Source organism: Grus americana, chromosome 3 (assembly GCF_028858705.1).
Source record: "Grus americana isolate bGruAme1 chromosome 3, bGruAme1.mat, whole genome shotgun sequence".
Taxonomy (NCBI): domain Eukaryota; kingdom Metazoa; phylum Chordata; class Aves; order Gruiformes; family Gruidae; genus Grus; species Grus americana.
In genome coordinates this window covers 13,981,988-13,995,701 of record NC_072854.1, presented here as the reverse complement: position 1 = coordinate 13,995,701, position 13,714 = coordinate 13,981,988, and the positions used below count along the sequence as shown (strand labels likewise).

At 36.6% G+C, this 13,714-nt stretch overlaps 1 protein-coding gene across 5 annotated transcripts in view; it reads right to left on the bottom strand.

The window, feature by feature from the left end:
• Nucleotides 1-13,714, bottom strand: part of NBAS (NBAS subunit of NRZ tethering complex) — a 183,475-nt gene that overhangs the window by 87,128 nt on the left and 82,633 nt on the right. For 4 of the 5 annotated variants that reach the window (XM_054821998.1, XM_054821999.1, XM_054822000.1 and 1 more), the window contains 5 exons: nt 12,809-12,976; nt 12,093-12,206; nt 11,722-11,845; nt 6,385-6,461; nt 5,700-5,837 (listed from right to left, as the gene is read on the bottom strand). In XM_054821998.1, the coding sequence (XP_054677973.1) occupies nt 5,700-5,837; nt 6,385-6,461; nt 11,722-11,845; nt 12,093-12,206; nt 12,809-12,976 (621 nt within the window). The remainder of the gene's footprint in view (nt 1-5,699; nt 5,838-6,384; nt 6,462-11,721; nt 11,846-12,092; nt 12,207-12,808; nt 12,977-13,714) is intronic. The other variant, XM_054822001.1, reaches the window with a different exon arrangement.

Below are 13,714 nucleotides of genomic sequence, written 5' to 3'. Positions count from 1 at the left end.
AATCTCTTATCAATGACCTGAAGAAGGGATGAGCAATAAATATTTAAGTTTTCTGATGATAATAAGCTCTTTGAATTATTCAAATGTCATGCTACATATCAAGACTACAGTGTTTGGCCTACTTTAGTATTAAAAAAAAAAAACAAAGAAAAATAAACAAAGAAAACTTCTACCAAGATCAGTTCTTAGTCTGCCAGTCAATGTCTCATTCATGGTGCCTTCCCCCACTGCCCTCTCCTCTCCCTGTTTCTCCACTCCATCACGGACTCCACACACATGCAGGAAGGTCAATGGGACAGAGACTAGTACAGCGTAGATTCAAGGAGTTATACTTTCATCTTTCCCAGTTTTGCTTTTGGAACCATCAGATACACACTGGACTTAGAAGCGTATACCAAATGAGACAGATATGCCCCCCCCCCCCCCAAGTATTAATGAATATCTGAACATGTACAAGCAAGTAGCCTTGTATACAAAAAGATAAGTGCTAGCCATGAACAGCAGAATGAAAAGGAAGTGGAGCAACCTAAAGACCAGCAAAGACACTTGACCTTGATGCAGAACATGTAACAGAAAACTCAAACAGTGAGGCAAAGGGGAGAAATTACCCTACCAAAGGAAATTTGCTAGTTTTCAGTATCACTAACCAAACAGAAAGAAGGGCCAAAGAGGATCCAATAGCTTGAATCAGAACTCAAGAGAGTAATAGAAGTGAAGGAGGTCATAAGTCCATCATAAGCCAACAATAAAGAGCACTACCATTTTACCATCTACAACAGACTTACCGCTAGCCATTGAGTTTACAGATAAAAAGTTGAACGTTGAGACAGAATGAAACAAGACTGTCTGACACAGTTTGTCAGTACTGCAGTCAATGTTAATAGACTCCAGTAAAACTTCATGTACACAAATCCAATTTGAGATTAAAAATGTATATATTATTTCTCATAAGTTAAGTTCATAATTTAGGAATGTGACAGGATATTATTATTAAACACAAACCAACAGGCAACCATTTAATGAGCATTTGATTTCCAATGAGAGATTACCTCATTTGTATAGACTTAACTTCTAGCTGCACTACAGTGCCATGTAATAAGGTTAAAGCCATTAGACCTCATACAACATAATACATCTGGTAGCCCATAAGATTTGCCTCTCTCCCTCCTCCCATATACAGCCTTCTTACATAGTATTTATTTCCAGTTCAAATGAAGTCTTTATTTTCAACATCCTACATTTGGAATATTACCTAAAGCTGTACCAGAAGGACCATGGCTGGGAGTTCTGCTTCTCTGGCTTAATATAACTGTATTTATAATTAAGGTCAACTTTATACAAATAAGCAACAGAACTGCCTTTGAAGCAAGGTCAAGCCTGCAGAATGAACTCCCGAAAGACCAACACAAACTTCTACATAATCAGTCCCAAGTTCAAAGCACTCTTTTTCTGCATTAATGAAAGCAAGGTCAAAAGAAGATAAACACATATCAGCATGTAACAATTTAAAAACTGTTCCACATGCTGTTTTTCTCCTATGGGAAAGGAGATGAGAGACAATAAGACACACATGACATTTGTCACAGCCAGTTAATGCACTTTAAAAGTCTATAGATGCCATCATGGTGAGGGCAGTAGAGAAAGCCTAAATACAGTCCTGCGAATGAAGATGTGAATAGACAGAAACAATGGTCTAACAATGACAGGAATAAAGAGAAACAGCACAGGAACTAAAATACACAACAGTTGTGATACAAACAGAGAGAAAAACCAAAAACAAAACCAGAAAAACACCCTACTTTGTAGATAGTGAATTTATGTGAGATGAAAGCAGACCTAATTCTGCCTCTAACAGAGAGATTGATAGAGGCTTCCCCAAGCAGCAAGCAACAGAAAAGGAAGCAGGTTAAGTGTATAGAGCACAAGTTCACTGTATAAATGCATCCTTTCCCAAAAGCCACTTATATCAGGCTACTTAACTCTGTGGAACTGAACCCCCAACTTCTCCATCAACTCTACGCTGTATCAAAAGCATGATTAAGAAGAATTCCTAAGGTTACTGTTTCAACATGTTGCCAGTTGCAATGCACAAAAGGACAGGAATCACATTCATTTTATTGAATAAAAGTAACAGGTAAGGGAATAAAATAAATACCTAAGAATTTTCTGCTAACAGCAACTTTCCTCATCTGCTATTAAATGCAAAATTCCCATTTCCCTCTGCAACTTAGCAGTGTTCATTAGAGCTGTTGCTTGATGCTCCAAGAAAAAGCTTGTCCCACAGCTAAGTTCAGTAAAATACTCCTCTCCAAAACCATGGAAACATTTCAGCATTAGATTATTAGCATGAGGACAGGAATATAACATATTAATTAACCTTAGGGTAATTAAACTTTTTCATTCCTTGAGTAAACAATCCCCCAGATATATTTAATCTGGTCACTTATCAGATCACCAGGATAGGACAAATGAGGAGATAAGCTGCTAACAGCAAAAATTATCCAGTAAATTTCTTGCTTCAGCTGTACTGCTTTTCTTCTCATCCATCGAGACTGGGCAGTAGCGAGCAGTGAATCAGAGTGGCAGTGCAGGCAAGGTTCAGCAGCGGCCAAAACACCACTGTGTTACCCACGCCTCTAGCCAGAAATGCAAAGCACAGCACCACAGGAGCTGCTATGAAGAAAGTTAACCCCATCCCTGCCAGGCCCTGTACAGACCTAAACCAAAAATAATGATAACTTCTCAAAGGGAAATGAGTCTCCTCACACCAACGCTTTCCACAGCCAGTCCATTTCTGGAAATTTTGTTCTCTTCTGTCTGGCATAATCCTTACAGACCTTTATCTGGGGTTTTATTTGCTTGTAGAGCTCCTTTAACGTCTTCCTCAGGGTAAGAAACTAATGTAGCTCAGATGCCCTAAACTGTAACTATTATTTTTATATTATTATACCAACTAAAATTCAAAATTGTCTTGGGTACAAAACTAAAGCACCCAAATCCCTTTTTTTCTCCTTAAAGCTAAGTAATAACTTCATCAGAAACAGAAATTATCAAGCTGACTTCCTTTCAGACATCAAGAGCACAAAAAGTTAATGAGAATTTCTGGCAATTTATGATTCTGTTTTGATGTGCATATAGTAGCTGTCAGTATTTCACGTCACAGTAAAAAAAAAAAAAACAAACAAAAGTCAAGCCTTTCTTCAATAGACCCATTCATTCCTTCAGAATGTCTTTCCTGACTAACCAGCAAGTCCTAAAAGTCTGTCTTAACCAGTGGAACAGAAACCCTTTCCCCCTGCTCCCTATCATCCTTATAACGCTTCTGTCATTTTTATTCTTAGATCATTTCTCCCATTATGCCAGAGATACTCATGTGTTCTGTTCTGAAAGATGTATACAATGTTATTTTAAAGTAAACATAGGAAGTGTAGACTTCTCCATGCTTCTATACAGCTTCTGATAAATTCGGCTAGAGTTTTCAGACAGGATACTTGATTCAATGGGCTACAGAAATCACACCTACTGTGACTCAGATGCTGTTAAACAGAAATATATGCTCTATGATCTTGAGGATCCACCTTCTAAGCATGTAGGTGAAGTGCTAGATTTAGATCTTTACTGAATAAGTAAAGGTTTAGAACAGGGGGAAAAAAAAGGATTGGTTATATACCTTGAGCCACAAAACCACACTCAGTTATCTTCTAAGAATAATGCATAGCTTTGAATTATACAGTTAGAGGACCTAGGGACACATTTCTGTTTTGAGAAAAAGTCAGAAGATAAAGATGATGCAAGACACCAGTGGCATGAGCTGGAAAACAATCTACAACTGAATTTATCATCTTCATAAAAGTTTGTACCATAAAAGTTTAAGATCTTTTTTTTTCCCCCCACAGAGCTCTTAGGAAACACAAAAATAAAAACCATGGCTAGATGTGTTCTCATTGGATAGCAACCAGTATGGCAGTGTGGAAAGCAACTTGCAAGCAGAGCCACTATTATCAACATCTAACATGTACATTTGAACAAATGGCTGTTTTGCAGAGGAAACTCAGCATTTAAGTCTGGGGTGTTGGGTTGGGTTTTTTTTTGGGGGGGGGAGGGGGGAGAAAGTACTTATTTTGCTCAAGCATCATTTCTATTTCTTCTTGTCTACTTCCTCCATCCCTCACTGCATAGCCTTGGAATTAGTAACAATGAATGTATTCTCTTCTGCTGTTTTCTTACTGGCTATTCAGGTCTCCTCTTTTTCTTTTTCTTGGTGTGCTGTTCACTCAGGATCTTCTCAAACAGTTGGTTTCAAAAGCTACTATTTAAAAGTAGTACTTAAACAAAATACATATTCTTTTTTAGCAAACAACTTAGAATCCACTGCTTATCATAGACACATACAGTATCTCACCAAGATGAAACAAAAGATTTAGCCAAAGATCATATCAGAAAGAGATAAACTACATGGTGCTATTGCTAAGACTTTGTTTATTAAACGGCAACTAGAGTAGAAATAGTTCAATCTTTAACATCCCTGTCCTTATTCTTACAACTTTCCCTTTCAAAAGGCTCCATAGCTCTTTCTATAAAATAAGACTGTTGAAAAAGCCAAACTAAAAAAAAGAAAAAAAAAAAAAAAAATCTTTTTTTCATCAAAGGTGTCTTGCAGCAGGTGGACCTAGGCTCAGAGAAAGCTATTTAACAAACACAAATGAATTCCTCACAACCAACATCATTTGCAAGCCCCACAAATTTCAGTTGGGAGCTATGTTTTCCTTTAGCTTCTAAACAGAAGCTAGTAGAACACAAATCTCAGCAGAACATGAAAGGCTGCCTAATTGCAGAACTGGGTGAATATCAAAACAGGTTTTCCTCTGTAAATCAGGAGTCATTCTGAACATGGAAAAAAATTTCCTCTCATGCCACAGTGGTGATTAGTGGTCTTATTTCAGAAATCTTGTGACCAGAAGTGTTCTTTTAGCTGTAATGCAGAGCTAGGCTGAAAAACAAACAGTTCAGAGAGCTTCAGTACACGAGGAAAGAACAGGTGTAAATTCAGAAAGGCTCTCTTAGAATGGCAAAAAAAGAGTTTTTAGTCTTTAGTAAGAACGGCAATTGGTGCCTTATTAAACTTTTGTATGTCACCTCTTCGATTTAGTTCAGAGTTTACCATTGCTTTAATCACAGGGGATGAATAATAAGCAAAAGCTGTGCCATTTCAAAAAGAGACACTCGTCAAAGGAAATGAACACATTCATCAGTGAATGAGGATGAATTTTCAAAACACCATATGCAAACTGAAATACAAAACAACACACCCCAAGGAAGGCTATGGAAACTTTGAATAGCACCATTCTTGTTGAAATGGACATTTGACTCTTCCTAGGAAGTACTATATTGTATTAGTACTGCAAATGACAGCATAGGCTACGCTCATTACTTCTCAGTGTTTATAAGCTACTTTGAAGATTGATAGTGCTATTGCCTATAAAAGACACTTAATATTGTGCTTCAAAAACTCTTCCGCAAATTGTGAAGTACTTGTCTTTTTACAACACTGTAGAAGAATAATTATGTGTAACTTAACAGGCTGCTCATAGTGTAAGTCAGATCAGCTCCTTAACAGGCTTAACTCACGTACTGGCTTTTTCGAATAGCTTTAATGCTGCACATTAATGAATATGGTTTTAAAAAGAAAGAGTACTAACCCTGTAGAGAGGGTGGCATTTGTCCTTGAAACATGGTGCCAAACGAGCATAGATCTGTAGGCTATAGTAATAACTTGCCAGCTGGAGAGATAACGCAGAATGTAATTGCTTTTCAAAGCATTTGTTGGCATCTACCACCTAGGAGAAAGAGAGCATTTATTTAGATGAAAGAATTAGCAAGCATACAACATTAAGTGCACAAACTTTCTAAAAAGCTACTTGCTGTGATTTAGAAATAGCTCTGACTATGTTTTTCTGGCACAGAAATAAATCAGTAACCTCCACACACACATACACACACAGGTAATTCTACACTATGATGTTTTTCCCCTCTTGCACAAACACCAAAACGACTTTCCAACTACAGTTTTCCTGCTCCTATACTACAAAGTTATTATCCATATTTCTGACCTACATTAGAACTGTCAGCCAGGTGGTCCAACTACTATTTTAAGTAAGAAAATGAGTCTTTTTGCCAGTGCCATGCTCATAAGGCAGTCCAATGGCATTCGTTCAGAGTTTCCTTTAAATCCACCATCCCAATCTATAAAAATGTGTATGTAAACTGATTCAAAGACTTCGATTTTAAAACCGTACAGAAATTATGTTTTCTTATGGAATTTTGAAATGCTATGAATAGTCTTTCCTGGCAAAAACATACAAACAAAAATCACTATCAACGTACCTGTGGAAGTGCAAGTAGATAGGCAAGCGACAAGGCCATATCATTTGGTAAAGCATCACTTGCCAGTTGTAGTAGAACTGTAACATAGAGAGCGGAAATAAAGCTTTGATTACTGACCCATTTAGCTTTGACAGCAAATGAAATTTTTTCAATGTAGCCATATTTTATTAGACACTAGCTTGAAGCACTCTATATGTACTTAATTAAACACTTATCAGTGCAATCCAGAAACAGATAATATGTAATTAAACAGCAGCACAGCTTTACCTTGACTTCCAGGCAAAGCATTTGATGCATTAACCAAATAAGAGTGAGACTATGCAGTAACGGATGCTAAACAAAGCCACTAAAATATCACCTGTACTGATTTACAAGTAAATCTCTTGCTTGTAAAACCAAGGCAGTAATGTAGTGCTGTAAGCATTTGAGGATACCAACCAGACGGATAGTACAAAATGTCTTCTCTTCAAGCCTGAGTTCTAATTCACTTATCACTGAACACAACAAACTATATTAAAAATTCCTGTCTTTATTAAAAACAAAACAAAAAAACCCTGCAAGTGTCATAGGAATTTTAAATAAGATCAGTGAAACACCAAAAACGGGCCCTGCCACATATTGCAAATAGAAATATCAGCACAATGACACAGTCAAAATTAATGCATTGAAGAATAATTATTCTGATTATAAAAATATATACTTCTGGTAAAACTGACGCAAAAATTACCTGGTTTTCCTACATTATAGATATCACGCTTTTTGTTTTGTTTAAAAAAACCCAGTATATTTTACATTACACAAATAGGAGAACCAATACAGACACAATGTGAGCGCTCAATAAATTGTTATTTAATTACAGGATCTCTCCTTCATGCAGTTATCTCCTTCAGTACTAAAGTCAAGCATCACTGCAGTTGCTACGAAAGTTCCAACAATTACAGAATACAGATTCTCGTGATACACTTAATATTCAGGTTTGGGGGTACAGAATGTAAATTATTAGTTCCAGGGACACCTTTAAAAATCTTATGAAACCTGGACCAGAAATTGCATAGTAATTGTAAGTATACCAGGAAAACAACATTATTATTTCCTTTTTTATATAGATATTATTATTATTCCAATCAGTAGAAGCCATCTTCCAGCAACTTAGCTCTTCGTTTATTTTAAGGAAGTCTCAAATACCTATATTCCCTCATTACACAAACTACACTTGAGGGCATGCTGGCAAGAAACCTGATTACTTTACACACACAGCCCCCCAGTGAATTCTTTGTTCCAAAGAATGATTTATAAAAGGCTCGAATGACCAATTACAATTTTCAGATTATCATTAATTTGCCATCAGCCTGAAGTGGATTTACATGCTGGCCCTCAGCTGAATACAAGCCCCAAATTTCTATGTGACAAGTCATCACCGAGGCTGTCTACATAGCAATACGTCACAGTTACTGCAAATACAAGCTTGTCCAACAGCACCTGTGCTTCAAATAGCTTTTACCAATAGTTTCTTGCTGCTGACAGCTTGTTTCTGCTACATTCAAAATAACCTGTGCGCTGTCCAAGCAAAGATAATATGACTCTAGAAATATCTAGTACTAAAATCTTTATGAATTAGTTTGAAAAAATAAAAAATTGCTCTGAGCACAAGCAAAGTTAGTTTATATATTCTTACAACCAGCTCTAGCCAAACAAAAGAAAAAAATCGGGAGGAGGGAAAGAAGTTGGGCTCTGCCCTTTTCTCCCTTTCTCTGGAAAATTAATGATTGCAAAGACTTGGGAATACATCATAAATTCTGGGTTCTCTTCCAACTTAACATCCCCAATATGACAACTGCCACACTAGCCAAAATTTATCTTCACTGTCCAGATAGCAATCATGACGAAGAACATAGCACCAATAGAAGCCCAGAAAACAGTATGATTTTATCTGTATTCTTGCATGAAGCTACATGCAAAGGCATCTCAGTTGCCAGAATGTATTTAAGACCTGCCTCCACTGCCACCCCTTCTGAGAAAAAAAAATCCTGTGTACCAATTCAATAAATATAAATTTTCTCTGTGCTTGTGTGCAGATGTGTGCTCATGTATCCGTATATAGAAACCTACTCTACATACACAAAAACACACGTGTATACACGAAGAGTAATTTCATACAGTTTTCTGTCTCCCAGTGAAGCCCTATAGGAATTCTCTGACGTCTAACAGGTCTGAGCTCTAATCGCAGACTACGGACATTAGCAGGATGCCATTCTGTCCCCTCATACATCTTCACAAAATTTACAAGAACTTAGTATCGTTTCAGACCACTGCCAAATTTGAAATTTGCCAAAGGGATTAAACATTACAGGGTTGGCAAACCAGGGAGGACAGGCAGTGGCAAGCAAAGAGCCAATGCTGCTGTCTCACAAGCAATATTTCCTTAGGAAAATACACACACAAAAAATGGATTTTATGAACAATTTTAATTTCCTGTGCAGGTCTTTTCTTTATGCCACAAGCCTGTTTGGAAGGCAAAGTAGGGAAGAAAATGGTTTATTTGTGAAAACTGAAATTTATCAATACCTAGGAAGTTTTAACTCTTTTTCCATGTTTTTCCTCTGAAAAAGAAAAAATGCAAAAACTGCTTCAAGTCTTCAATTGTTCATTTAGCATGTGATAAAATCTCACTAAACTTAAAAGTATATATTGCACTTAGCCACTTCTGCAAGCAATTGCTAAATCATGGGAAACATTAAGCTATTCTTCGTTCTAAAACTCCTGAGGATTAATAGGTATGACCGACTTTCTTAGGTTTACTTCAAGTTTAGTACCTAATCTAGTTACAACAAAATGCAGTCATCAATTGTAGTAACATCCCATTCGGATCTCATCTTCAACCTCCCCATCAAATCCCTAAGGGCTATGGAGAAAGACAACTACAATTAAACACAGATATGCAACACTGCCTTGGTCACGCTAAGTCTGGACGCACTATAACGGCACAACTGAGGAAAGAGCGTTTTACTTGACCCAAAGTGATGGGTTTTACCACTTCACCAAAAAATGCTCAATCTACCACCTACATCTAGATAGAAAGGACAAGAAAAGTCAAAGTTCCAAGGCTTGTGACCCTATCAAATCCACAAGAGAAGCAGCAAATGTTATCTTGAGTTTCATCATACACGCTGCCTCTGGGGAAAGTGTTTAGTCATTCCCTCACACCTGGAGCATGATACTGCTGTAGTAATAGAAAGAGTTTGATGCATACTTCAGCTTCTCCTGAGACTGTGCTAAGTACAACGAGGATTTCTTTGCTAGACTGCATCTTCTTCTAACACAGCTGAAACCTGCTGCTGTAGCTGTCCTAGAAGAAAGCTGAAACAACTGGGATTCAAACTTGTCAGCAAAATCAAATGGAATCTGCTGTGTTTGTTAGTTACTAGTATAGTAGCTAATAACTCGTATTAGCCTTCAAGTTTCATATAGCCAAATTCTCCCAAAACCTTAGAGTAAGCCTGAAAATATGGGGAAAAACACAGAATAATAAATGGGGTTCATATCTGCGTGATTTTTTTATTTTAAATTTTGGCAGTGTGCTATTGATATGCACATTTTCAAGCTCCACAATCCTGAAAGTGTTAACTCATCATAAGGACTTTCACAGGAATTGATAAAGCAAAGCGTTAAGAAGGGGGAAGAGGTGGGATCCAATACTGTTAATCCAAGGCTAAAAACGTTACAATTAGCACATTAACAATCCATTCATTTACAGAAAGCTACGTTACACTTCTGCGTAAGAACACTGTCTATTGACTACCAAAAAGAATCATAAAGCAGGACTGTTGAGTACAGAACGAATACAGCTCAGTTTTCCAGAGGAAAACACAGAACTCTCAGTTACATAGCACAGTTGAAAGGACTGTGAAATTCAGATTGGCTATAGAGTAAGAGTGGTGGAAGAGAACACAAGTATTAAAATGGTAAAAACAGTAGTCTGCCCACTTAAGAGGAGGAAGATAGAGGCTCAAAAACTAAAGCTGGAATCTAAAACTTTTCTTCTTCAAGCAGAAATACCCAAAACTGAAATTTCCATCTCAAAGCCACCACTGAATTGTAAACAACCACTTCCAATTACTCAAGCTGGAGCAGAAAGCATTACCAAAGATCTGGAAACTAACGCCACTTGCCCTAAGAAAGCAATGAATGCTTTTTAATCCTTGCCTCTCCCTCCTTTAAGACACAGGCATCAGAGCTAGAAGCCTATGGGCTTTCAGCATGCAAGAAAAGAGATCGTAAGTATTGATTTAAAACTAATTTTGCATTAAGAGAACATGAAAGGAAGAAAAAGTGAATACAATCCCATTTATACAAGCTGATGCTGACCTTTTCTAATTCACAATGTTATTATATTATATTACAACTGTACAGGTTATCTGTAAAAATATCACATATCTCAAACTACTGAATCGTATACTTGTAAAACAAATATGATGGTTTTCATTAAAGAGTTGAAATAAAATTGTGTGGCTTATGAAGAAAGTCTCACTTGAAACTTTTCTCATATTGCAAGTGATTTAATATACTCATTTCTCATGGCAGAACTTACCACAGAGTAAAATATAATACAGATATCTTCCTTCAAAAGACACTAACAGCATTTAAATATTTAAACAGTTCATTTCTTAAACCAGCAGGAGACAACCAAAAGAGAAAGACAGTCATAGGTGGTTTTGTGTGGTTTGTTGGTTTGGGTTTTGTTTTGTTTTTAAAAAGTGAAACTTTCAGTTAACAAATTATTAACTATAACCTATAAAATGTGGAAATTTCGTAAGATGACAAAAAGTTCTAATGATTCTGGAAGCTGCAGTTAGGCTTTAATTAGCAAATAAAATACTGTAATGTCCCTGCAATACTGAAACCTGTATACACAATGACACAGAATCTGAACAGGTGAACATACAGGCATACATACAAATAACATTAACACTGGGTTGAATATTTCCATTTAAATATCTGTACATGGTAACATTCAGGAAACTGAACAGTTTTTCCCCCCACAATGTTCATATCTTTCTCAGCTCCCAAATATCAGTTTCTGCTTATTTAAAGCTAACTTTCTGATTTCAGATTTCTAATCTTTACTGAGCAACTCCTTTTAAAAATACTACTTCTGCAGCTACTTCTATCCAGACTACTTACCAACATAAGATGTTGAACCAGATCACAATTCATACAAAACACCCAGACAACAGTTCAAATCATTGAGTGCAATTCTCCATATTTAAACCCATCCATAGATTCTCCTATATTTACTATATATAGTAAATACAGGAGTGAATATACACATACGCATACCTTCTGTAGTTGGAAGTAGGTCTGTTCCTTCACTCTTTGTTTCTGTCAGTTTCTCTGTTCTCAGCAACACTTCTGCAAGGCTTTCCGAAGAATTGTTCTCATATGTTCCATAGCTGATTTCAGACTAGAAGTAAAATACGGTAACTGACACATGCGCGCTACACCCTGCAGTTATATTTAGCTCACTTGCATCACATGCAATTAGCTACCTCGGTTCCTGCATTTGCTTTCCCTTCTGTTTCATTCAGGATTTTTTTCCTACTATTGCACTAAATTTCAAGTGACATAAATAATCCAAAATCCATATTATTACTTAATTATAAGATCTCAACAAAAAATTAACACTTCAGAATTCTGTAACAGAAACTTACTTCTGCAACATATGGATCAGCAATTAGAGACTCATAAAACGGATGACAGCCTTGTTTTTCCACAGTGGCATTTTCTCCAGGTCCACTTCTTAATACATCTCCAAATTCTTGGCCCTAGGAAAAATAAGTATAGTTGCATCTAGTTGTAAAAAAGCTCATTAAAAAGTCTGTAACTGCTGTTCAGAAGGGAAACAACTGTAAATGAAAATATCATTGAATTCAGTAAGGAGCAAGATAGGAGCCTTCTTACACAAACCAATGCTGAATGAGGTCAGTATTCTTAAAAAAGGACAGAGAATCATGCTCAGAGGTAGTATCAGAAAAACTGGTATCATAAACATTATAGAAAATCCACTGAACTAGAGAAGGCAGAAGAGAGAAACTGGAAAGAACAGCTTTGAATATAAAATGACAGTATTTAATGAGTGGGCTTCACTGTGCTTTCTCCCCCAAAGTTCTGAAGTTCTGCCAAATTTCAACTATGCCTTCTCACACTACGATAAAAAAGGAGAAAATAGATTAGAAAACAAGAAAAGGAAACAGTTTTAGACCCCCCCTCTTTCATTGGGATTTGTTTGCAAACAGTCCCCTGATGTCTTTACTTCATTTATTGATTTGAGGTCTTCAGTTATCAGACACCTACAAAGGAGCCCAGCTTTTATACTAATGTATCAGTGAATGTGTAAACATCTGCAGACACATCAGCAATCCCTTACATGTAATGGTCGAAGATAAGTTAATGATCTCTTCCACCACTGTCCATCACTGACAGCATGCAGCATGGCTTTTGTAGTCATGGTTGTGTTAGACAACACCTTCATTGTTTTTGATGTCGTCCAGTACAACAAATCAGCAGACTGGCTAGAGGAGACATTGGTTTCATCCTGTGAGCATATTCAACACACAACGGCAACTGTTAGACTCATGCTTTAATTAGGCTAATGACCTAAAGCCAAACGCATTAGAGATCAGGAACACTATGTTAATAACATATTTTAATGATAATTAATTTAAGCAACAGCTGTCATAAAAACAAACAAAAGACAAGATAAAAGTGATTTAGAAGTTTCAATCTGGAGTAGCATGATCAGTAGAACATTTTGCCCCTTATTCAACTAGAATCTTGTTTCCACAGACACCAGCTGTTTTTAATTCCAGAGTTTATAATGATAATGTTTTACATAATTGTTGAATGCTTCTGTTAAAATAATGATCTCCCTACAAATGAGGAGATTGAGCATGCTAAAATTAATCTTCAATAATTCAAGAAAGCCGATAGTAGAAACAATCTTGTATTTGTACAGAGGTAGCATTAATTAAGTTGAATTCTCAGTAGGGGAAATAGTGAAGAGGTATAAACATTCATCTCCACACCAAGTGAAAAAGTATTATCAAGATTTGAAATTCTGCAGTCAGCACTTACAAGGTACTGAATATAGCAAACGTAAAAGACTGCAAGAAAGAATCGAGACCCCAGCCTCTTCTCAATCCCAAACTGCTTCTGCAATACATACGTCTACACATTATCCCACAAAACGTCTTCACTAAGTCCCAGTAAACTAACATGTAAGTCAATTCTTAAAAGTAGAAGACATGTTCCACAAATGGAGCTTTCTGCACCA